Source organism: Indicator indicator, chromosome 5 (assembly GCF_027791375.1).
Source record: "Indicator indicator isolate 239-I01 chromosome 5, UM_Iind_1.1, whole genome shotgun sequence".
In the NCBI taxonomy this organism is placed as follows: domain Eukaryota; kingdom Metazoa; phylum Chordata; class Aves; order Piciformes; family Indicatoridae; genus Indicator; species Indicator indicator.
Window position 1 is genome coordinate 31340712 of NC_072014.1, and position 25854 is coordinate 31366565.

Below are 25854 nucleotides of genomic sequence, written 5' to 3' on the forward strand. Positions count from 1 at the left end.
TAAATATACATCAAAATGTACGATTTGATGCATACTCATGAAAATTTGAAGCTGAAAGGTTTTTAAATGACACTGCAGATTGGTCCACACAAATGCCAACCTTTCTACTGATAAATAATAATAAAAAAAACTTTGACAGAAACGTTACGTTGTGAAAAATTACAATTTACCTGCACTGTAACCTGCATCTTACTGTAATTTACAATATGAACATTTCTACAGTTCCAGTTGTAAACTACACCCTGGTAAGAACCTTGGTCTTTTAGAAGGAAATAACTAACTTGGACAAAGTTATCATGGTAGAACACAAAAGTATTGTTGACTGAACCAGTGCACACAACATACAGGCTATCAAAGCAGAAAACGTGTCTGCTGCACAAGTTTGGTGATGCTGACAGAAAACATGCAAGCCAAGTAAATAATCTGGGAGGGGTGGGGACACCCTCTGGACTGTGACAAAGAGTACTAATCAAAGCTTCTATTATAAAGTTCACACAAACCACATTACAATTTCAGTCACAGATGAGGGGAAAATTGTTCTTATTTTATGAGGAAGAAAAAAAACCCACATGACAAAAGTCAGTATTAGGGAAAAACCCAAACAGCATTAGGGCATCACACTACAGTGCTTACCCGAGATCATCTTCCAGTGTTTTCCATGGAAGCTGAATTTGAACACAGCTGAAGTGCTGTAATTTTTATATATACTAACTGCAAGTTCATACTTCAGAATATAGTTTTTAAATCTGCTTTGCTAATAATATATAGCTATCAAAGCTATTTCTTCTTTTAAAAGTAACTCAATTTTCTTTTGAAAGACTGTAGTTTATTTGCATTTGTGTGGTAAATTAATATTTTAAATTAAATATTCCATACTAGAGCTTATTCAGTCAAGACATTGGTTGCATAAGTGTTCTTCCTACTGGCAGTGCTCTCTGCTTTTCTGTAGTGCCAATGCTACCTAATGCAGACCTGTACTACATCCGTCTCATCAACACAGCTATGGATTTGTTTTCAACAGGAATACCGCACAGCCTTTTTCTTTTTTCCAAATTGGACCAACAAATCTTTTACTGGACACTGAAATCAAATCAAAAGAACTTTAGGAGCTGAGTATCAACAATACTTAGTAAGCTGAGTACATCAGGAAAACAGATCTTTCCGATGACAGAGATGCTAACTCCTTTGATAGTAAGTATAGGCAAAATGAGATGCTTTGTCCAAGGTGGAAGTTCACACTTTTGAACATTGAGTTCAGTTTAATGCAACATTTCTCTGATCATTACAGCAAAGCATTAAATAACCTAACGGAGAAGTGAAATGAAATTGCTGCATCTTTGAATGCAAAACCACTTTGAGGTTCTCTATGGCCAGAGAATTTGATTATAGCCAGTAACTCTACTGAAAGGTTTAAAACAGAAGCAAAAATCATTATTCTTAACTTCTCCCTGCTTACAATAGTCCTATTTGTGTTGAACAGGAAAGGTGTTATGTGTGTTACTGAGCACTAGGAAAATTCAGTCAGACTTTTGATGAAGCCAAAGGAAATTATGAAAAACACAAAGCTCTTTTTTTTTAATATAGGTCTGACAAACATAGAGCAAAATAACTGGAAATCCAGCTCTCTCCAAGTGCTGGAACAGAGAGCCTGTTCCCTTAGTACTTGCTGGCTATGTTTAGGGAGAACTGCTATGTGTCAAGCACAAGTAACAGGGACACAGATATGGGCCATGTCCAGGAGAAGGCGCTGGCAGGCACAGCACAAAACTAGTATTACACGTACCATGGTAGTGGTCACATCTCATTTATGTACTGAACTATGATGTTACAAGATGGAAGTCAAAAGAAGCCCTTGTGTTGTTGTTCAGTGGCTCTGACTGGGTGAAGATAGGACTATTCGACTATCAATTCCAAACAGAGCCAAGGTCAGAACCTGCATTTCCTCATATCTTTACTTGAGTACCTATTCATTTCCATGTTCTCTGTCCCTTCCATTCCCCACCCCCTGCCCTCCATCAACAGTTAGTTCATGACCTGGGGCACTGCTCACATAAGCCCTAGTGCTTCCTGGCTCACCATAAGGTTTTCTTGGTTCTTTCATTTTCTATTCTACATTCCCAAGGGAAGGCTTAGCCTGAGAACCCACAGAGAGCACCTAGGAAAATTTAACTTCTATAAACTTCAGCTCTTCCAAAAGAATAGATGAGGGAAGGCTTGTCCAATCTGCAAAAGCAGCATGTAACATACAAGACAATCTACTTTCAAAGAAGGAGCTTATGACTTTGCAGCATTTCAGAAGCTCAGTGCCTGGAACTGCCAGCCTGGATGTGCCAGAGTGATACACATTAGTCACTTCGGAGAAGTTAGGTTGAGGAACAAGGCCCTCAAATGATTCTACAGTAGACCAAATAGTCCTCAACGCTGAAAGATGAGTACCACTGAGACAGTGGACAGTGATTAGAGATGATAATTTAAAGTAAAAAAAGGGAGAACTGCACCTGTTTCTGGGTGACCTGCCTCCTTATATTGTTTAGATTCATTACTGATATCACTAGAAATATTTAATACAGGCAGCATTTATTTTTTAGCACTCAAAGTATCCAGGGATGCAGTACTTAGACTTCTAGTGTTTCAGATAAGCACGATAGCCTCTGAATTAACATTAGGACTTGGGTAATCATCTTGAACAACTTCAGAGAACATATTCTGGTCTCTACTGTTTAAATTTCTACAGAACCACATTCCCCTCATTTCTCATAACAGGTTCGCTACTCTTGTTCCCATCACCTTTTAAATACACAACCTACCTTTCTACATTCAAGCACTTTGCCCACATTACATTCTCCACTGGAGTCTTTGACAAAATCCTAAAGTACTCCAGAGCATATTATTTGCTTTCACAGCAATACATACAGTTTCTGGCATGCAGTCAAGCACTTTAAAAAAAAAAAAAAAAGAGGTATCAGTAATATACTCCCGATTCAAGCATTTAGTGGGTACAACTTCATCACTCATACTGTAACCTCCAGGCATTTAGTAATAAATGAAAACCATTTAGCACATCATTTAAGGAAAAGGCTAAATGCCAAGGCATATAAAGATTAAAAGTTTTCTGAAGCACTGCAAGCTATAAATTATTTAAATGTTTTACATTGTGGAATTTCAGTGAAATCAGGTTTATCAGATATTTTTGCTCATCATTGGTCTTTTACCTCTGACTTACTTTATCTTGGTATACTTTTTATAAATGTGCTGGGTATTGAAAATCTGCAGCATTTTGATGTTTGAAAAGTTCTGAAAAAGTGTCAAAATTACTCTGACTTCTTGTGTTCTTCAGTGTGGGAAAGCACCTTTCGCCTCTGATGTAGCATATGAAAATACAGCTGAGGAAAGACTAAAAAGAAAACAGACTTAAGTAAATAAAGTATGACTTGAGGCTTACATGTCAATATAAGATGCACAGTCACATGCCCAAGGTCACCCATACTCTGTTAAAAGAAAACATGCTTATCCACTTTCTGCTCAAGTCACCTACTACCTTTTACTCTTTAAAGAGACTAAGTGATGTTGTCCCTAGACCTCAGGTACTACTGATTTTTCCCTAGAGCATGCAAAATGCCGTATTGAAGTGCATCTACAAAAGGAGAATGCCAACTTTCCTGAACTGCACACACACACACACAATATAAAGAAATTACACTGCAGGAAGAAAAAAGTCCTTCCAAAACAACATTTAATTTCTCTTAATTCTAGCAACTTTTCAGAATCTAAGGAACTTTGTACAATTTGGCGTCTCTTCCATCTCTTCGATCTTCCTCCTCCATGCAAAGCCTTTTCTCCTCCTACTTCTAAGGCCACATTAAAGTGTATTTGCAGAAAAACCATTTAGGGGATAGAAAACACACATACAAAACAGCAAATGCTAAAATTGCCATGAGACACTAAACCTTTGTGAACCATAAGAGATTTAAACCATGACAGCATCCACCCAAATGATATGCTGCTCATGCAAAGTGCTCATCATAAACACAGGCCAAAGTTTAATTTGTGTACCACTTTTTTTTTCAGGTCAACATTTTCTTTTGGCTTTCTATACCCTGTATTTCATTTCCTGATTGTTTCTTCTCTATCCCAGTTCACTCCACCAGTGTTAAGGAGTGAATACAGCTGTCCAGAGGCAAAGAATAGAACCGCATCATTTCTCCATTAGGAGTTTAAGTCAAGGGGATCCATTATATGCAAAGAATTTAATGATTTCTTTTCTAGCAAGATGTCAGTTTTGACAGACAATTACTAAACCAAGAGATTTAAAGTGAAATTGTAAGATGCAACTATCAAGAACATAGAAATTTAATTTTAATTGTCAGTTTTGAAAGCCTGTTTTCCTTGTGATATTAACCTTCACAAAGTTCCCAAGTTCTTCAGTGGGTTCAGAGGGTACAACTCCTGCACAGGAAGCTTTTACAAATGCATAACTGCACTCTGGTGTACTCAGTGTCTGCAGTGAACATTGCTTTTCTTGAATCTCAGGAACCCCACAGAAATATTTTCATGTGAAAAGGCACCTAATACTGCTTGAGTCCAAGCAGCTGGTTCTCAAAGTTAACAATTCACAATAATAATTAAAGAAATAGTTTTTAAAAAATTAAAGAAATAATACATTTTTAAAAGATAGTATTTGAGTTATACATCCAGCAAATTAGAATGGATACAGAGAAAATACCTCATTTAAGAGACTGCAATTTTAATGAAGAAAGCAGGCTAAAATTGTCACTTGGGCTCAGTTTGGGTTCCCTCCCACATGGCTTGTCAGCTGTGATCTAGCTACTACATAAGAAGTAATTACTACTTGTGGTTGTTTTGACTAAAACAACAGATATTATTCTGGCTGCTCAGAGTTAGTAACATCATTTTTGGAAGAGAGGGAACAAGAATCAGCAAATGCATGAAAAGGGTTTTGTAAAGAATAGCTAGAAAAAACGTTATGAACCTTAATGTCAGAATTACAAGGTGGTTCACTGAAAGTCTAAGTGCCTGTCAGAGAGACAGGTACACTACGGAAATTTAAATCTTTGAATGTGGCTTTCTCATTCTGCACAAACAAGGTTCATATACAGACAGCTGCAGAGATAGCTAATAGCAGCAACATCATCACTGTATTATTCTGCACATCAGGCATTATTTGTACATTTAAATTTGCTAAAGGTTCCTATGTTTCTGTTCCCTATTTCGAAGCAGTAAAGCGAGATCTTCATTCCATCTATAGAAACATCAACCAGAGATTATACCAGTTGAAGCCAATTCAACAGAAATGGTTTCCTACCCACTAATGCAAAAGCAATGTTCTTATTCCTGATAAAAGAGCCCTGAGTTCCACAAAGCTGGTCTGAACTTTGTTCTCCTAAATACTGTTAATGCGAGGGGGGTTGGCGGCAGTGGTATTAATAAAGATGTCAACATTTGCAAAGTACCATCACAATTATTCTATATTTCAAGTGTAAGAGAAAAATCGTATATTACTGTTTTGTAGGTTTGGTAGAAAGCAATCCCTACAGCTTTAACTCTGACTTTTTTTACTTTAGATAACTTTTTAAATTCATTTTACAAAATTAGACATAAGTATGTTAATCCCATAATTATTAGTTTTCCTGTTACAGCCTTTAGTTTGAAAAAAACCAAACTCATACTTACTTGGAATGTAAGAGATCATAACCAGGATCAGGAATGTGTAGTAGTCAAAAGAAAAATTGTACTTGTTAGGTAAACTAATGGAATACAAGCCAGATTGTCTGACGAATGGTAACGCAGCATATATTGTGAGTAATTCGCCTGAGACTCCCATTGGATACAGTATTATAAATAAAGTGTACCTAGAACAAAACATTTACAGAAAGGATTTAAAGTTATGAAAAACTCTGAAATAAGTATTGGTTAAATGCTATTATGGATATTCAAATTTTAAATTCTTAGGACTTGTTTCCCTTGGTGCTTATTTGAAAGTATGAACATTGTTGCAACGTATGTATTCAACTTGGCAGTTTGAATTAGTTAAAGATTACTTTTGAGAAGCTAAGAACTACTTTTAAAACTATTCCCTCACATAGACTTTGTTTACTTTGATTTCTGAATGCTTTGGTAGAAGTCATTATATGATTTAAATGGGGGCAAACACAGTTGATAGTAATCAAAGAGCTTACAGATTGTTTCAAGTATAACCTCTGGCTTCAAGGGTTACTGTTAAATGTCAGCTTACTTACTGATACCCCTTACTGTTAAATGACAATTTCTAATAAACATGATCACTTTGTAAATGGAATTGAGTTCTGAAAAACTACTTGTTGCATTTACAATGTAATGAAATTTTTTTTCATGCAGAATCTGCTGGAAAGAAGCTAGAAAGTCACATTCACTAACAGGGCAAGCACCTCAAGGCAGAATCTAATTTTTTGTACAGTAACTATTTTACAAGACAAATACCGCTGTTACATCAGTGCTTTAAGGTTCTATTTTTTATGATGCTACATACCTGGCCCATTTGATGAGATAAGGGAGATGGTTTAACAAGCTAAAAGTATAAAAGGAATAACGGATTATCTCAGTGATTGTCCAGGCCACAACAAACAACAGGACACTGTCTTCAGTTTGTACCTGTAAGAAAGAAAAAGCTCAGTATGAATTCAAGCCTTATTAATTACTCACTATACCAAAGGAAACCTTAAAAGAAATAATTCTCCTGGGTTGCTTTACTGCAACATTTTATATAACAGACTCCAAGAATGAGCTTGAAAGCAATATTAGTAACAACAGTAAAAACCTCTTCTTATCATGCTTCATATTTTTCAAGTTGCTTAAGAAAGCTCTGCTTGGTGATAACTTAAGATCTCCCATTCTCTGCATGGTAAATCTCTACAAGAAAGCCCAGAAATGCTGAGAACAGCTCATAACTCTTCTCATTCCTGTATAGTATCAGCTTCTATTCCAGTCCTATGATTGCTTCTTAGTTCAGCAAGGACGCTAACATACCAATCTTACACTCGACATCTGGTTTAATTTCATATTCTGGTCCTATTTCATGGTACTTCTGAGTAGAAGCACTGTTTTCCTCTTCCTGCAGATGAGAAACTGGGTCCTAATTTTGAGCTGCAGCAAAACAGCTAACACCAGATTACAGGCTGGGAGGAGAGAGGGCATTATTATGTTTCACTGCTTTACACCTCTTAAAGCTTTTATTTCAGACACACAACACTGAATCAGCTTTTACTCCCTGAAGGCTAACCTTCAGAAGCATGTATTTTAAAAATTATTAGATTTATTAGATTTGGGAGCATAATTGTCAGGTTTAAGTTTCAGATGGAATAACAGTGATGAAGTAGTATATGGGGTCACGTATCCATACTACGAACTCCTGAGAGAAGAAGTATTTTTATGCAGCCCTCCCCCTCCTTCCCTTCAACAGAATTCTCACTGTATGAGTACCTTGAGCCCAAATTCAGCGGACTGTGGGAACAAAAAGAGCTCAACCACAAGGGCTCACATTTTTTTTTCCTCCAATGTTTGAAAAAATTGAAAAGGAAGTCAGTGGGAGTGGGTGGTACACTCTATTCATCTTGAGCAAAGTACATGTATAAAACAAAAAAGGAGTAAGAAAATATATACTCAGAAAATATATACTCAAAAACCTTTTAATAGGAGGGGAATGATTGTATATTTGCGTACTAAAAAACCCCCACAGAACTCAGGAGGATTACCCATAAAAAGCTTTCTTTTACAGACTACAAACGCCAGAATGATTTATAGAGAAATCTCAGGATATCTGGGAAGGAGTTAATGGTAATCCATATTCCAAGTCATTTTTAGTACATTTTGCAGCAAATGGAACTTGTCCTTCTTCCACATGTAACCAGTAATTTGCTTAATCTCACTTACAGCATCATAGAATCACAGAATCAGTCAGGGTTGGAAGGGACCACAAGGATCATCTAGTTCCAACCCCCCTACCATGGGCAGGGACACCTCACACTAGATCAGACTGGCCAGAGCCTCATCCAGCCTGGCCTTAAACATCTCCAGGGATGGAGCCTCAACCACCTCCCTGGACAACCCATTCCAGGCTCTCACCACTCTCATGGGGAAGAACTTCTTCCTCACGTCCAGCCTGAATCTCCCTACTTCCAGCTTTACTCCATTCCCCCTAAGTCCTGTCACTACCTGATTACTACCTGATTACCAAAAACATCCCTCCCCAGCTTTCTTTCCCCTTCAGATATTGAAAGGCCACAAGAAGGTTACCTCGGAGCCTTCTCTTCTCCAGACTGAACAGCCCCAACTCTCTCAGTCTGTCCTCATCGGAGAGGTGCTCCAGCCCTCTGATCATCCTGGTGGCCCTTCTCTGGACACGTTCCAGCATGTCCATATCCCTCTTGTAATAGGGGCTCCAGAACTGGACTCAGTACTCCAGGTGGGGTCTCACCAGAGCAGAGTAGTCGGGGAGAATCACCTCCCTTGACCTGCTGGCCACACTTCTCTTGATGCAGCCCAGGCTCTGGTTGGCTTTCTGGGCTGCAAGTGCACATTGACAGCTCATGTTGAGCTTCTTGTCCACCAGCACCCCCAAGTCCCTCTCCTCAGGGCTGCTTTCCAGCCAGTCCCTGCCCAGCCTGGATTTGTGCTTGGGATTGCCTCGACCTAGATGCAGGACTCTGCACTTGGTCTTGTTGAACCTCATGAGGTTGGCTTGTGCCCACCAGCCTGTCAAGGTCCCTCTGGATGGATCCCTTCCCTCCAGTGTGTCTGCTGCACCACACAGCTTGGTGTTATCAGCAAACTTGCTGAGGGTGCTCTCAATGCCACTGTCCATGTCACCAACAAAGATGTTGAACAAGACTGGTCCCAGGACTGAGCCCTGAGGGACTCTGCTTGTCACTGGCCTCCACTGGGACATGGAGCCATTGACAGCCACTCTTTGGGTGTGGCCATCAAGCCAGTTCTGTATCCATCTAGTGGTTCACCCAACTTATTTGAAGATTTTCAGAGAAGAGACCAAATCTATTTTTACACTGCTACAAGATTCTAATCCTGTCTGAAGTCTGATTTATAAGCTAGACCTAGTACTCAGCATGGAAAAGTTAACAGCACTTGACAGACAATTCTGTTCCAAGGAGCACCACTCTTCACAAGCACTCCAGAGCTACACCTTCTGGTCAAATCAGGAGTAGCAGCTCACTGAATTCATCTAGACCTTTGAGTCACAGACTTCAACCTCTACTTTGAAACCCCATTTGTTTCCTTAACTACAGAAATCAGTAAAACCCAACAAAAAATTGTAGCACCCAAGGTCAAGAAACTGTGAGGCTAACTGCAAATGATACATGTAGAAACAGAAAATCTAGAAAATCTGGCAGTTACAATTATGTTCTGTCACAGGACTTCTTGAACCCTGCCTTCACAGGTCTAGCCTTTCCCACCTACTTTAATATCAGAACTGTGTTTAGATGTTATTAAAACAGTTCACACTATTATAAAACACACATGCACACAACCCTGTTATGGTCACTTAACAAAAACCCAAAACAAACAAAAAACCAAACAACATTCCACCCCCCCGCCCCTAAAACCCAAAAAGAAAAACAAACTAACAAACCAACCCAAAACCCAACAACACAAACAGAAAAATCACCAATTGTATCTTAGCTTGTGTCCATACATAAGGGAGAAAGAACACTTGAAAATGGTGGTAGTTTTCTTGCAGAAGTGACCTATACAGTTTTCAAATAGTTCCATTCCATGCAGTAAGGAAGACTACTTCATATTTTATCATCATATTTTAACCACATTCCACAGCTCATCATTAAGTAGCATGTTTCTTGTATACCAACAGATCTGTCTGAAATCTGTCACTATTAGAACATCTCTTCAAGGATGGACAATTTTTCAAATGAAGATGTCTGAAATGAACACTACCAAACCCCTGGGACGTGATTTACAAATGTCTCTCAAGAGTCTTACCCATTTAAGCACTGTTACTGCCACATTTGTATCATTCCTCTTCCAAGTTGGGAATAAAAGGGATAATATGGACAATAAACAGTAGACCATTCATAAACCACTAAGCCAAATGCTGTCCTCAGAACTCGTATTCTCTTCCTCCACTTTTTCATTCTGGTCTTTGCAGGAGGTGTTAGACAAAGTCAAAGGCTGTTGTATGCTTTACATACAACTTATTTCTCCAAATGCCTTAAAAAGGGTCAGTCACAGTGCAGGCATAATTTTGGGGATGTTTCCATTCAAACCAATTTAGCATCAAAGAGGGTCCGGAAAACATATCAGATTATCTCAATACTATGAATTGCAGGCAACGTTGGTAGAAATATCAGAGAACCTAGAGCCTTTTAATATGCAAAGATGAAAATTGGGAATTGACATAATAAATCCTGAGAGGTTTTTACTGTTCTCCTTATGCATGAAAAGGGAAATTCTATAGATTTCTGCATTTTAAAGAGTGTGACAGTGTTCACAGAAAATTTCAGCTAAACACATAATTAAGCAATCCAGTGCAGAAGAGTAAAACCAGCAGCACTGTGCAACCTTAATGATGAAACAGCATGTTCCCCCCCAGAGAACTGGCTCTTTGGTACGTTAATTAAAAACCAAAACAAAGGAAGCTTCATGGTAGGCATATAGAGCCTTGCCGATATTTGTGTTACACGCTATTACTTAAATTTTACATTGATGTAAAGCTGTGATGTAAATCGGTCTTTTCAACTGCACTCACCCATTTAGAGTTCTGAACTTTCCAGCATGGAAGTCTTTTACCACAACTCAGTTTTAAACATCATAAATTAAGATGCTATTCCCTCATTCACAGCTTGAGATACTAGAAACTTGATTACCAGCTCAACACGCTGTATGTGTTGTCTTTACACCACTCCTTTTTTCTGTGTGTTTTAGAAAGGATCCTCTAAGATATTATACTTATCTGCTACTGAACCAAATTTGCTAAGCATTAAATCATTGCTGACACCATCTTTAATTACCCATCAGAACAAGGTAGAAAATAATCTATCAGAACAGAACTCCATAAAGGCCTGCCATGATGTCACTAGATCACCTCACTGTTCACACAAATTCAAAAATATAACTTCAAATTGAAGGACACCTTCTCCTGTGCCTGCTTTCTTCTAGCCCTTCACACCAGTCTGCTCACACTCTGCCTTTCTTTGTAGGAGAAACAGTAAAATTCACTAAACTGATTCCTTCCCAATGCAATGGCAAAATCATGTATTACATGCCAAGCCCTCTTCCACTCAGTTAATAGCTACTCATCTGGTGGAGGTAAGAGGAGTCTCATTGCTACCCAAAGTGTGCAGTGCTTTAACATTCACCATGCTTTAACATTTAATAATTTCATATTGAATTTAACAACACATCAGCATTAAATTCAACAAAAAGCACAAACATGTTAGTGGCAAGAAGCATGCTTCAAATCACATCACATATCTAGACGTGTACTCTGACAGAAAGGAGGGATGCAGTACAGATGTTTCTTCTTTTAACTATATTATATATGAAAATAGTCTGGAAAAGCAAGATACTGAACAAGTCTCACTCAAAAAGTTAAAGAGGAAAGCTGCATTTTATTGTACAAGAACCTCATCATGCAACTGCATAGCTTACAAGTTCCATAAAGCTGTGTGAGAATTTAATCCTGGACTTCACCACGGAGCTCATTTGTGCAGACAGCCCTTTAGAAAAAGTAGAACACTCATGACACTTTCAATACATCTCTCTGGGTGAGACTGCATGCTCTCTCGTTGAGGGCAAGGGGAGGGGTCGGAATAGAACCTCTTCATTTGATTTGCTCTAAGTCACAGGTAAAAAACTCATCATAGCATTCCTTACCCTTACCATTCATATGTCCACTTCCTAAGACATTAAAAAGTAACAAATTATAGTCTCTTGCAAGACTTTAACCCAAAGACCACAAACACAAATGGGAGGAAAACCCCCTGTGTGTATTATTGTGGACTTTATTGTTAAAAAAAATATTTTTTACAAACAATGTCAGGCTAAACTTGTTGCTCACATTTTCTCCCATGTTGCTGTTTTTTTTTTTCCTCTAATGAGAATGTAGGCACAAGTTTAAAAAAAAAAGAATAACCCACAATTATTTTTACAGGCTTCCGTTTTGATGTCTAACAGACAAGACATGGAGTAATTCTAATCCATACAATCCAACTCTTAACATTTAGGTTAACACAACACCAGGAGACAAATTCCTAAGAATAGATTATTACTGTTCTTTATAAAGCACCAGGTACCCCAACGCTACACTGGTAAACAAACACAACTACAGACGTGTTTCTTTTAAAATATTTTACAGAAGCATCGATAATCAAATGTCTTGGGGTTAGATTTTGTTTGGTTGGGTTTTTTTTGTTCAAAACACAGTATTTACTCCAGTAAATTAACAAGAGATTGGAATACATTTGTTTGCACCAAAACCGAAATCCATCAGAAAATATTTACAAAATTCTGAGTTTGAGAAAAGTAACATTCCTCCACTTTAAATCACATGAAACTAAGGCTCCACAAGAACAAACACGATAATATCAGAAAGGGCTGTTAATCAGTATGAACTAGAGTGAGTTATGGCATTCTACGTGTGTATGGACACGCTGGTAACAGGTTTGGAGAACCTTCCCTGAAGGCTTGGTAACAGAACAAGCTCCTTAAGACATTCTCCATGTCAAGTCACAAAAGGTCTTATGCATATAATGACAACAGATGACCATCAGTTATTTCAAGCAGCCATGCTGACAGTGGTATCAAGACATTCTTTAAAAAGAAGAAAACCAGTAATACCAGTTGGCTAAATTAACAGCATAGATGCAACAGTATCTGGAATACTGCAAGGTATTCACATGACATGAGCGAGTCAATCAGCATGGTCTGTATCAATTAAAGCATGTTTAGATGTAAAAAAAGCTGTCAGGAATAATTTTCAAATAAGATTGCTTTCAAAAGATTCTGCAAAAATCTGTATAAATTACAACAATATGTAGTATAGTAAGTGATGATAAGTAACACTTAAGCTCCCAAACCTATCTATACTTGAAGAAAAATGAATGAAGGACAGAGGGAGGATTACCTGAAGTGCGACAATGAGTAACATCCAGGCACTGCTGTGCGCAAACAGTTGAGGGAGAGTTTCCACATGCCATGGCAAAGAAGGCAAATTTTGCATGAAAGAAGGGGGCAGTGAGGATATTTTACTATTAATTATGGCACTAGTGAGGTCAACACTAGAACACTGTCCCAAATTCCGGATTTCATATTAAACACTGGAACCTCTTTCAATAAGAGCTGCAAAATCTTCAGGAGCTGGGTCTCTTACAGTGAGCGAATCAGACCTCAGACTATTTGACTATCAAGAAAGCATGACATCGGATTCATTTTTATTTCTTTTGAACCACAAAAACTCACATGCACAATTTCACATGTTGGGATATGAACAGAATGCAATTTAAGGCAAGACAGTGGTCAACACTTGCTTTTCAGCAAGGGTCATTAGTTTTCTGTTTAGTGGCTTACAAACTTACCTCTTTCACACTATGTGTTACTGCCCACGTCAGGAAAACCCTTGACATCACTTGGAAAGCAGTCAGAACAACAGAAGAGGGAACAATGCCTGGAAGATATTTTGCAATTAGCAAATATTCCTGACTATGAGGGTGGGAGGCAGGGGTGGGGAAATAAAACACAGTGGTGTGTTTATGCAGCCTAATGTAATGCAATCCCCAAAGAAGATTTTGTGTCTCAAAATACAAATAAAAGTAATTGGTCTTGATGCAGTCACAGCACATTCCTTAATACACAAAACAAATGAACAGGATAACTTTAGTCAAACAGCTTTTGGGATACAGTCTTTCAAATAAACTGTTTGATTAAAATATTCAAAATACTCTTCATTACAGTGATTTAAGAAGGAAATAGAGATGGTTTCCACAGTATTTCCAAAAAATTAGTAAGCAAAAACTCTAACTGCTTTGAAGAAACACTGATCTAGCCCGTGTCCTAATAGGCACAAAATTTAGAATTCTTTCCAAGGTATACAACCATTTAAAAAAAACAAACAAAAAAGCCCCGCAAAATAAGACACCAGGAAGAGCTGATGTAGATAGGCACAAAGCAATGTTAAGATTTTCTCAAGGAAGCAGATTTCACTGGATCTTCTAAGCAAGTTCAAGTTCTGAGGTGCTGATTACACTGCCATTAAATGGATCCTACACATTCAGGTCTGACAAAGCAGGAATAATTTTAGACTGCACAAAAAGTTTTCTTCAAATGGCATGACAAAGACAAATGCAAGAACAGTTGTGTCTCCTAAAACACAGTAAAAAGTGCTTCTAAAACTAACACACATCACAGCAAGTAAGACAATCAGAAAGATGTAAAGACCAATGTGGAAAATTGAAGGAGTACAAAAACCAAAACCAAATTTCATAGTTTTCATTATGTAATCATTATGTAAGTCTTGCTTTCAGAGTAAAAAGAGAAAAAATCCTACTAACCCAGTTTTCTTGAGTTTTATTAAGGCATTGTGTATAATCTAATTTCTGTTGTAAAACCTCAGAGCAGCACTGTTGTCTGTTACTCATAACACAAAAAGCTGCTATAAAGCCCAGCAACCTGTACTCATTAACTGCTCACTCCTATAAGAGGTCTTCTCTTTTACACAATTTAGATCATCCCTTACTAAGCAAAGTAACCTAATGTTCTTGCAAAGGAATCTATAAATAAGTTGAAAAGACTAGGTAGACAAACAAGGTTTTTCATTATAGTCAAGACAATGCCAATCTACACCAAGATTGGGAGATCAAAATGAGTGACTCACCAGCTCCAATTTATGTAAACTTTACTTTCCTCTAATTATTTACTCATTGGACTGAAAAGGTACCTCATGGTCAGTTTTAAACTTGGTATTTTTAAAAACACGTCACCACTTATACAACTCTACATGTGTTTCCTTAGGTCCAGAACCAAGCAGCAAGTAAGCCATGTCCAGACCTCTTCCAGAACATGGACTAAGCCTCTCACCTCCAGCAGGAAATCCTGAGGCACTGGATTTGGCTAAATGGACCCGCACCTCAAATCACCTGAGCCAGCACTATTAGCTTTGCACACAGGCTGGTACAGTCTTGTTTGCTATTCTGCACCAGCCTGCAAGGTGAAACACAGGACTCTCTCCTGCTATCCCCTGATTTGTGGGGATGTGTAGTCTAAATTTTTCCACTCCTTAGATTTAGTACTAGTAAACACTGGCATCTGCAGACAGGTTTAGCTTGAGAAAACAGCAGAGCATTATAGATTTAGAATGGCAGAATAGCATTTTATCCACAAGCTTTTTTGTCTAGTGTTCTGAGACTTGTCCTTCTTGCCACTTGTTAAAAAAAGACTTCAAAAATTTCACATTTTATTTATTTCTGACAACTTTTTTAAATAAATGTGGTTTATTCTGGTAAAAAAAAAAAGTAACAGATTTAGTAAAATAAAACAGTATCAGAAGTACTACCTTGGCAGCATGGGCAACTACATGATACATAAAGTTCACTCTGAGAAGCCTTTACATTAATTTGAGGAGTATATGTGTCTATGTTCATTTATTTCTTGGGATGATCTGTGCACAGTCTGCAAACTGCCCTTTATAGAATAACATTTTCAGAGTAACTGAATTATTCAGGAAGGTCAGAACTACTTTATCAAATACAGAATTCGAGTGCCCTCTGCTGACACATTTATGTACATGGTTATGTACATGATTTTGTACACCATTTATGTGTAAGTTCTCCAACTTTTTCACAGGAATTCAACAAGAACCTACAATCTCATACACTCTCCACTACACAAATTGTTTGCATAATATGTGAAAAGCTGTAGCTTAGGAGCCTTAATGCCATCCTACTCTTTAAACAGTGGCTAGCAAACATTCAGATAGGAGCTCAAACTTTATACTTAAAACTTTATACCTAAAAATCACAAAATCAAAAAAAAAATCAACTGCCTAAACATTAAGATTATCTCTTTGAGGACTGGATTGTTTAGAAAAAGCAGAATTAAGCAAAGGTACGCAGACAGCCACTGCTCCATTTTATAGCACAGTGGCTTTCAATCTTGCAGAGGCTGTGACAGTTCATCTGTTTTATGAACATGAAGACTAACCAACAAGACAAGATGTCATCCTATGACTCAGACATGGAGCTCTTCAGGTCGACTGAACCATGACACTGCTGCTGACCCCAGGCCATGTATTCCCAACTGAGTTCCTGCTACCCAAAAAACAAAAAAGCCTCACAGCAAAGGCTAACGAGATTTATCAAATCTTAAGTAATTCTTACTCTCCTGAAAGGTTCCATTAAAGAATAGCTGAATCTGGGCTAAAGAGTGGTTATCTCTTCCTAATATTACAATGTATATCCATGCTGCATGGATGTGGGCAAAGTTCTAGTGTCTGAAATGTTATTTTTATAGGATTTTATACTCCAGATAAGAATTTATTTCTTTTTTGAGGAAAGACAGCTTGGCACAAAAGATAATAGGATGTAGAGATGGAGAATAATGATCTCTTGTAAAGCATTTCTAAACTGCTGTAAGATTTGTAGCATTGGAAGGATCTAGATAAAACCAGAAACTCAAGTACCTGAAAACCTGGTATGCTATTTTCCATTTTGTGATTTCACTTGCCATATTATTTAGTAAAGAACTGGGATGTACTTCAAGCAAAAATGAGTTATGCAAGAATTAAATCTGGCAATTTATAGACTGTAATATTTTTCATGCTAACAGCTAAAACCGCAGTCTTCTATAAAAATAAAACTGAATATTTGCGAGCTTACCAAGTGCACAGTGCAGAATCTAGAACAAAAAGAAAAATTAAAAATCACTAACATTTCAAATGAAGCAATTCAGAAACACATTTAGTTTCATCAGAAGAGCTTAAGATTCAGTATTTGTAGTTCAAAGATTAAGCTTAGTATTTAGCTGGGCTGCCCAAGCTAAACAGCAAGCAGTGAGCTCCCTCATTGCTTGTTAAAAGGAAAAAACATCAGCATTTGTGAGAGGCACACTTCTTACGTTTTCCTTCAAATCACTCAATAAATGCTAACGAAAAACCATGCAAATAAAAAGCACTGTTCCACAAAGGCCGTGTTATTTCCCCTAAACAAAACAGTCATGCAAATATTAGTGATGCTAGGGAAGAAGAGTACACCTACCTCAAGCAAAGCTCCAGTCTGGAAGAATTTCAAGGGTTTTTCTATTGAATAGTAAAGGCTATGGTAGCTACCTTTAGCCAGGTATGCTCGAACTAGACCAACTGCAATAACAAGCCATCTGAAAGAGAGAAAACAAGATAAGGAAGCATGGAGCAGAGCAGTCCTCAATCCCCCTTTCAGTATCTGAGACAGCAACAGACATAACTGTCCTAAAAGATTGTATCACTTTGCCTACCCCCTGCAACATTAAGAGTACGAAATATTTGGATTCTCTGCATATTCACTGAAGTTAAAGACTATGCATTTTTAAAACATGTTTCAAGACTAACACAATACCAATATATTTAATGTCCGAGTTTATTTTTCAGGGAGATGTATTTAATTTAGTTAAGGGAGATATTAATGACGTTTTAAATAGACTGGCATCACAATTTGTTTAAGCAGAAAATCATTTACTGCTAGTCACAGATGTCTTATCATAAAGTACGACATTAACAATTAAGATTCAGAATGTATTAATTTTAATGTTTCAGAATTAGACTTCATGATAGACCATCCATCTTTACTGCTATCATGTATTTTATGAGTAGTAGTTCGGGATAAGTAACTGCAAGAAGATTGAGCCTGCTAGTGAGACAGGAATACTGTCTCAGCTTTCCTTTCTAAGCAATGAATATACCTAGCCATACTTGAGGAGTGCCTACATAACTGCAACTATACTATAAACAATGTGACTTGTTAACCCTGATGATTCTCTCCTCAGGTAATTTAGGGAGCAACCCTAAGAATTTTTCCTCCAAGCCTCACTGATGCAATAGCATCTTTCACTAGCACAGCTGTCCAGAGTCAGTGTTTGCCCACAACCTCAGAACTAAGGTAGGTATACCCTGGTCAAACGCTTTGTTAATTAAAATGAGCATTTCTAGTTAAGTTCAGTTTCCAATTGCTTGTGGCAAACATGAGGGGCAGTCAGTCAAGAAGTGGGAATTCTTACTAGTGGCTCGCAAACCTTTCACTGACAGCCTCACCCAGACTCTGTCTTGCCCTTGGCTATTCTTAATGCTATCCTATTTTACCTTCCCCTCCCTCCAAACTCAGAAGTGCTGGTATAAAGCTTGTGCTAGCCATCACCAAGCATCTCTGCTGACAGTGGTGCATATCTCCTAAGAAGTCCCCTAATTATGTGACAGCTTTTTTACCATTTGGACAAAAATTCTGCAGCTGTGTTTTAACAGGGAAGATGAAGAAATTACCTCCATTTACTGTATGCTAAACACAAGTACCAATAAGCTTAGGTACTATGAAGTACATACACATATTGCCCCAAATGTACTAACTGTTTGAAATACACTGTGAAGTTCAGATTTGTCAACAATAAGTAACTCTGGCATCCAAGTTTGTGTTTGTAACATTTGTTAGCACAACTGAAAAGAAGTGATTTCCTACCTGTCTGGACTTCTCAGAAGACCACAGAAAAGCAGGAGTGGGAGGAAGAGAAACAAGCCCTCCCTTTTTTCAGTAGTGACAAGTTCTTTCAGTTGAAGCGGTCTTGTGAAACCAAGACAAACATTCACTAAGTAACTGCTGCTTACAATGAAAGCATCAGTATTTGGACTTCAGTGTGCAATAAACCAGTAAGCACTAAATCATAAACAACTCTCCCTTGCAACACTTGACTGATTCATTTTTAGAATAGTAAATAAGAACAGGTTGATGCTGTCCTGGTCTTATCTGTCAAGTTTCTCCACTTTTCCTAATCTTCTGGGTTCGTTGAGACACTTCTCCAAACTGAGCAATTTCTGAAGCTGCGTAAGACACCAGTTCTTGGTTGTACCTGCAAACAGTTCACACTTTAACTGAGTGATTTGTGAAGAACATGGCTCCCAGTGGAGCTCCAACCCCTTGCTCATCTCCGCCTTCCCGGACAGACTGCTGGCTTCAGACAGACTGCATGTTCCATTTACTGCCCTTCAAAAGGCATCTAATACAGATCCAAGTATTAATCCATACAAAATTAAAAGAGCTGTGATGAGTTTCTGTAAGAAGTTTCTAGTACCTGTGTCCTGCTTCTGTGATTACAAAATAGTTCTTTGCCCTCTTTGATTAGAGGAAATGGAATAGGAGTAGGTGAAAATAAGTAAGATCAGCTGAAAAATGAACTTGAAAAGTCTACAAGGTCAAAGAGCACCATTACCACATGGAAGCTAAGATGTCAGTTAGTTTTTCCAGTTTTCTGTAACCTAGACACTGACATCTAGTCAATGCACCAGCTGGAGATATCACTGCCATGCATTATTTGACTAACCCAAACCAAGGAAAAAAGTACAGTATACAATTTATTTTTTTCACTTTCAGTTGCTGAAACTTGATAAGCAAGCTTCATCTTAGGAACTTGGTTTAATTCCCTTTATTTCTCTTTAGAATTATAAAAAAGTGTTTTCCTATGCAAAGTTTACTGAGGTTCTGCACTATTTGTGTAAGGGAACACAGCAAGGAGATAGAGTGAATGCACCTGAAAAAAGAAGTGTACTTTGACTCTTGACAGCCGATCACTGAAAATGTGGACAGTGAAACTCATAACCCAGAATGCTCTTTGCTCAACACTGATAACAGCAACCCTTGCAAATTCAAAAGCTATTATAGAAAGATCTATCTTATTGAGTGAAATGCTTTTGAAAGTCATTGTTTATAGCACCATCAGCTACTTCCACCCAGAACTACTAGTCAGTTAGGGCATTTGACTAAAAATAAGAAACAGAATTGCATTTTAAAGTGGCTTTTCAAACATTTACACTCAATTCCAACAACATGCCCTCTCACGCCTGAGCCCCTCATTTCAGTCAACCACAGGTCTCTGTTTCTATGCTGCATCCTACGCCTCCAGAATGAGCCTCCTTTGTCAGGTCAGGCATGACTACAAGACTCCAAGAAAATAAGTTTGACTGAATGCAAAAGAAGAAAGATGCGATGCTTAAGATGCAGCTTAATGTTTTGAACCATGGTCAAGAGACACCTGCGCAAGTGCAGCTGAGAACCAGCTGCAGGACTTGCTCCTCCTTGTTGTGTCACCTTCCTGAAAGGCAACACCCAAAATGTGAACTAAACGGCAAGAGTATGCAGTTTAATTAGGGATCCACATGGATATGTACTTTCTCTACTGTTCTGCTATTGTATTATTACAAATCCAAGATTACAGTATAAAATCAGAAATAAGATCTATTATTTTTAGAATCAGCATGCTTTCTTTAGTTAAGCCAAGATAAATGCAAAGTAAATACAGTAATTATGTTTAGAATTTTCAACTGTCACTTGACCCATTTTAAATAAAGCTAGCAAAGACAATTTTAAAACATTTACTCTACTACCTGTTTATTGCACAACAAAGCTGTTGTGTGTTTCAGTTTAAAACCCACCTTTTTGTGAATCAAAACCAAAATCCACATTTAAAAGATTTTTTTTTTAAATCCTATGTCTTTTTACAGCAGCACTTCATCATCTGGGCACCTTCACATTTTTGGTGTTTTGGTGTTTTCCCAATTCCCTTTCCAAAGGACTGTTGTCTGAGAAACTAAGTCTGAGCACTCTAATCAACACAGCGACAGTAACTAATTACTGCCACCAGCTGTGTACCAATCCCCTCATACTGAGCTGCCAACCAGCTTCTGAAAAACTACCTTATCATAAGTTTTTAAAAGGAAGAAAATACTTTTTTTTTCCCTAAGCTTAACATTGCGTACTGTGAAACTTGAGCAGCGCCACTGGAATGCACAAAATCCTTGTCTATCTGAAAACACGTTATCAGCCAAGAGCACTCAGTGACCTACTCCAAAGAATGACAGTGAGTGACAATGCAGAGATATAAACCCTGATCACAGGATTCCTATGGTAGGTCTCCAAATGTCAGAAATCTTCCAACTGCAAACATGCCCAAAAAAACAGCAGCTCATGTTAAAGCCCCATAAGCCACATGCCACCTCAGACTGGGATTTTCTAAGAAGTTTGGTGCAAGTCAAGAAAATATTTAGTATCAGTCACAATTTGTGTGACAATAGGAACCTAAATAAAGATTTGTGCAATTTATTTCTGAGTTTCCAACACTTGGATTTGTTTCCATTTTTTCTTCCAAGGAACCAAAACTTTCATATGCTCAGGACCTTTAAAGGTTTCCATTTATACTGCAATTTCCCTCTCAGGTTTGTGAGACCTTTTATAAACTTAAGTGGATTAAGTACAAGCAGCTCAATGCACAGACAAGTACTTTAATTACTAAGAAGAGCTCAGAGAGGTTAACTCCTTAACTTTGTGCAGGGACAACACAACAAAATTGAAGAGACCTCCTGACTGCCTGTACTGCTCAAGTAATTAAACATTTCTGAAGCAAAAGATTAATTTTTATCAGACTGGTGGGTAATTATCATTCTCCTCTGAGTAAAATACCCTGCAAATATCCCATGGTGCCATAAACCTGCTTAGCAGGTCTATTTCAAAGTAATGTGTCCATTGGGTAATGGGTGTAACAAACACCTTGCCAGACCTGAGCTCTCCCATCCCACCTACCTTAGTTCCACCTAAGTGTAAATATCTTATACATATATATATATATGTATACAGCACCAGATGTCATCAGCAAAGAACATCATGTCCAATTGCCTTATTGAAATAAATCATATTAATTTTATACCGATCTTTCCCAAAAATAGTGAGACTAGTCTGGTTGCCTGACTCCTGAACTGCTAGGACTTACCGAGTGGAAAACAGGCTCATTTGAGACCCATTTTAAAGGCTCTTTTCTCCTCCCACCTAAATAACCTCAATCTTTCAAATATGGCTTTATATTTAGCTGGATTCCAGTCAGACTCTTGGAATAAAAATTTTAAGAAGCCTCCTTTGACAGTCACCAATTGTTTAGTTATTTTTATGCCCAAGAACACACTTGAGCATGCACTAGTTCAAGTCTTCGTTTTGCTACACAAGGCAGGGGCAGAGCATCAAGTAGGCCTAGGTGCTGAAGCAGTCTGTAACAACTGAAGGGTTTAATGAAGAAACCTCGCATGGCTCTGAAGGATAGTGGATTTGCCTTCTTAACTACTGCTACAGACAAATTCCCCGCGTTTAGGTGCATGTCTCTACTGAAAAGCGCTGGAGTCCACAGCACAGGCATGGTAAAGTGAGACAGTGACCTACATAATCACCTGTATGAGAAAATAGTTGCAGTGCAAATTAAGGTGTCAATTACAAAACACAGCAGTTCCCTGAGAACATGCTCTTGTGCTGTTCCTCTTAATTAGTTTGGAATGGGCTCGTAGGAGAGGACATGTTGCAGTGGGGCTCGGCCGGACCTGCGCGACCTGGAGCCCAGGAGCTGCTGCGGTCCGGGCGGGCCCGGGCGGTGAAGGGGTGACGCTCTGGGGAACAGCACCCAAGCTTCCTCACCGCTGTGTTGTCGTCATAGCACAGGATGGAGAGCAACGCGAAAGCAGGCAGAACAACTTTACAGCTCCATGCAAAGCACCCTTTTCCAGTATGAGGCAGCAGGGAGGTTTTTGGATGTGGGTTCTTAGCGTTACTGAAAGTATGAGGTACGGCCACCAACAGCACAAGCGACACAGGAACAGCAACGCATCTGCATCCGATGCTCCGGCAGGCACGGCACAGGCTGCGTGTACTCGGAGAGGCTTGGGACAGACGAGAAAGGGCACGGCAGCACGAAAGCCCTCCTGAGTGTCTCCAGCCTGGCTCCCTGGGGCGCAGAGGAACCCTCTGCCAGCCCGGCCCCGTGCCACCCGCCGGCCACACACACGCGTGCGAGCACACACAAGCGGCCGTCGCCGGTCCCAGCGGACCCCGCCTCGCTGGCAGGGTTACCACCCGCTGGGTACGGTGCAGAGCGCTGCTCCCGGGGGACAGGCTCCGCCGAGCAGCGCAGGGGGGCAGCCCCAACCGGCCACAAGCAGAGGGCCCGCAAGAGGCGGCAGCAGTGGCCCCCGCCGCCCCGCCAGGCTGAGTGCGGCCGGTGCGGGCAAAGTTATCCCTGTGCCAGGAAAGGCGGCGGCCGGAGGGACGGTGGCGGCCCCTGCCCGGGGTAGGCGGGCGGAACGTCGAGGGGCCGCGGGGCGCCAAGGGGAGCCCGCGTGCAGGCGGGCGACGCGCCTCTGCCAGGGAGACCCCCGCGAGCGGCCGCGACCGGCGGCCCCCGCATGCCTCCTTACCCCGCCGTCATCACCACGTTGTAAATAACGAGGTAGGCCGTGGCCAGGGCACCTGGACCCTTCCTCCGCCGCGGCGGCTGCTGCTGCTGACTGCCGTAACCGTTATCCGCCCGGCTGCCGCCGCTGCCAGACGCCGCCATGTTGCGGCGCTCCTGCTGCCTCCGCCCGCTCTCAGCGTACGGCGGGGCCGCGGGGCGGGGCCTCCCGGCACTGCCTGCGCCGCCATCTTGGGGGCGGGGGGACACTCTGCGCAGTCGTCTGCGCAGTCGCCTGCCCTCCCGCCTGCCCTCCCGCCTCGCAGCGGGCAGGAACCTCGCAGTAAAGCTGCTCCTCCCGCTGGCCTTGCGCTTTGTCGGTGCCTTACCCCACCCCCGACCCGCTCTTGCCTGACGGGTGCTCTGGGTCACAGCCAGCAGGGGTCTCAGAAACGCGAACCGAGAGCTGTGGGCAGTCCTTGGGGATGTCGCTTGACGTCCGGCGCTGCCCTATGCCCATGCCCTATGCCCATGCCCCAGGGCGCCGCGCGGGGGGGCCGGCCACGGCGATGCCCGGCCCGAAAATGAACGACGTTTTGGATCGTTTTTAAAAACAGGTTAAAAATGTCCCTTGCAGTCTCACTCCTGCAGGAAGAAATAGATCTGTCGTTTCCTTAGAGAAATTAATAGCGTCAGTTGTCAAGGGAAAGTTATTTTAGGAATATTTAGTTAGGTTTTCATCACTTGCAGTTTAATAAGCTGCTGGAGCCGAGCACTGCCGGAGCTGTAACTCATTTTCTGCTGAAGTTTTAGGCAATAGCAAAAAATCCTGGGTGGCGTTACTTTCATAGCAACACAAGTTAAAGCATTTTCAGGGGAGGGGAGATGGAGCTACCTTTCCAAAGAGTTATAATGAAAGGATGAAAAGGTGGGGGGTTGGTACAGAAATTGTAAATATGCTGTGAAATTAACTTCCCTACTTCCAGAAACGATTCTGTTTATTTTTCATGCTGTTTATGATGCAGTTCCATTATGAGCAGTGCAGAGTTAACAGCATAAGCCTCCCTCCCCCCTGCCCATTCCAGCAAATTTCTGCATTCATCGAAGTATATGACCTAATAAATTCACATCTTTTGCAGTCAATAGGACTCAAAATTCAAAGATCATTTATGAGAATTTAGAGAGAGCAATGTTTTAGTGCAGTGTTCCAATACATATTCAAAGAAGTTCTAGTTAAAAAGGTCATTCATTTTTCATGTATGCAGTCTTCAAAGCCTGCCACTTGCTACAGAGGTCTATGAAGTTCTGTGCTGTCTTCCTTGTGGGCAAAGAGAAACAACAATACAGAAGTCTTTGCATGCCACACCTAAAATTAGCAAAGGTCTTTTCTTCAGCTACAAAGATGTAGAGGTTGCTTTGGTGGTTGGACAGGTCTGTAACTAATTAAGTTTCTGTACATCTGAGTAGCGGAAAGCAACAACCAGTCCCAAATTTTCCATGTGTCTTTAAAAGTCTGAATTCTCTACAAAGGAAGTGGAAGAAGAATTAAGTGGTCCATCTTGGGTAGTGCCAATGTTTTGTGAACCTCATGAGGTTCAACTAGATCAAGTATAGGGTCTTGCACCTGGGCTAGAACAATCCTCATTATCAATACAGGCTGAGGGATGAGGTGATAGAAAGCAGGCTGTGGAAAAGCACTTGGGAGTTCTGGTGCTTCAGAAACTGAACATGAGCCAACACTACGCTTGCAGCCCACAAGGCCAATCGCATCCTAGGCTGAGAATCAAAAGAAGCATGGCCAGCAGATTGAGAGAGGTGAATCTGCCACTTTGCTCTTCTAAGACCTCACCTGGAGTACTGCATCCAGCTCTGGAGGCCTTAACACAGGAAGGACATGGACCTGATGGAGCAGGTCCAGAGGAGAGCCACAAGAATGATCAAGGGGCTGGAACACCTCTGCTACAAGGACAGGCTGAGGGAACTGGGGTTGTGCAGCCTGGTGAAAAGACTCTGGGCAGACCTAATAGCAATCTTCCAGTACCTGAAGGGGGTTTACAAGAAGGCTACAGGGGGACTCTTTGCAAAGGCCTGCAGTGATAGGACAAGGGGCAGTGGTTTGAAATTGGAAAAGAGTAGATTTAGATTGGATGTTAGGAACAAGTTCTCTACCATGAAGGTAGTGGAATGGTGGAATAGGTTGCCCAGGGAGGTGGCTAAGGCCCCATCCTTGGAGAAATCCAAGGTCAGACTCAAGAGGGCTCTGGGCAACCTGATCTAATGGAGGATGATGTTCCTGCTGACTGCAGTGGATGGCCTTTGGAGGTCCTTTCCAACCCAAAGCATTCTATAATTCGCTACTGGGGACTGTTTCCACCCTAGCACATCCCAAGAGTGGCTTTC

At 40.2% G+C, this 25854-nt stretch overlaps 1 protein-coding gene across 1 annotated transcript; it reads right to left on the reverse strand.

Moving 5' to 3' along the window:
- Window positions 1-3311: 3311 nt before the first annotated feature.
- Window positions 3312-23619, reverse strand: HACD2 (3-hydroxyacyl-CoA dehydratase 2). The gene is made up of 7 exons (XM_054381157.1): window positions 23480-23619; window positions 17271-17388; window positions 16893-16911; window positions 13599-13687; window positions 6527-6648; window positions 5692-5870; window positions 3312-3394 (listed from the first exon to the last, which is right to left on the reverse strand). Exons 1-7 carry the CDS (start codon window positions 23617-23619, stop codon window positions 3312-3314), a joined length of 750 nt encoding a protein of 249 aa, XP_054237132.1.
- Between the last annotated feature and the right edge of the window lie 2235 nt (window positions 23620-25854).

Excerpts from the sequence above, each read along its gene's own strand:
- HACD2 (XM_054381157.1), bottom strand. The coding sequence starts at position 23,619 with ATGGCGGCGTCTGGCAGCGGCGGCAGCCGGGCGGATAACGGTTACGGC. Across the intron at positions 6,649-13,598 it reads TAACACATAGTGTGAAAGAG|GTACAAACTGAAGACAGTGT; the intron begins GTAAGTTTGTAA and ends TCTTTCTTACAG. Across the intron at positions 3,395-5,691 it reads TATGATCTCTTACATTCCAA|TCTTTCCTCAGCTGTATTTT; the intron begins GTAAGTATGAGT and ends TTTTCTTTTTAG.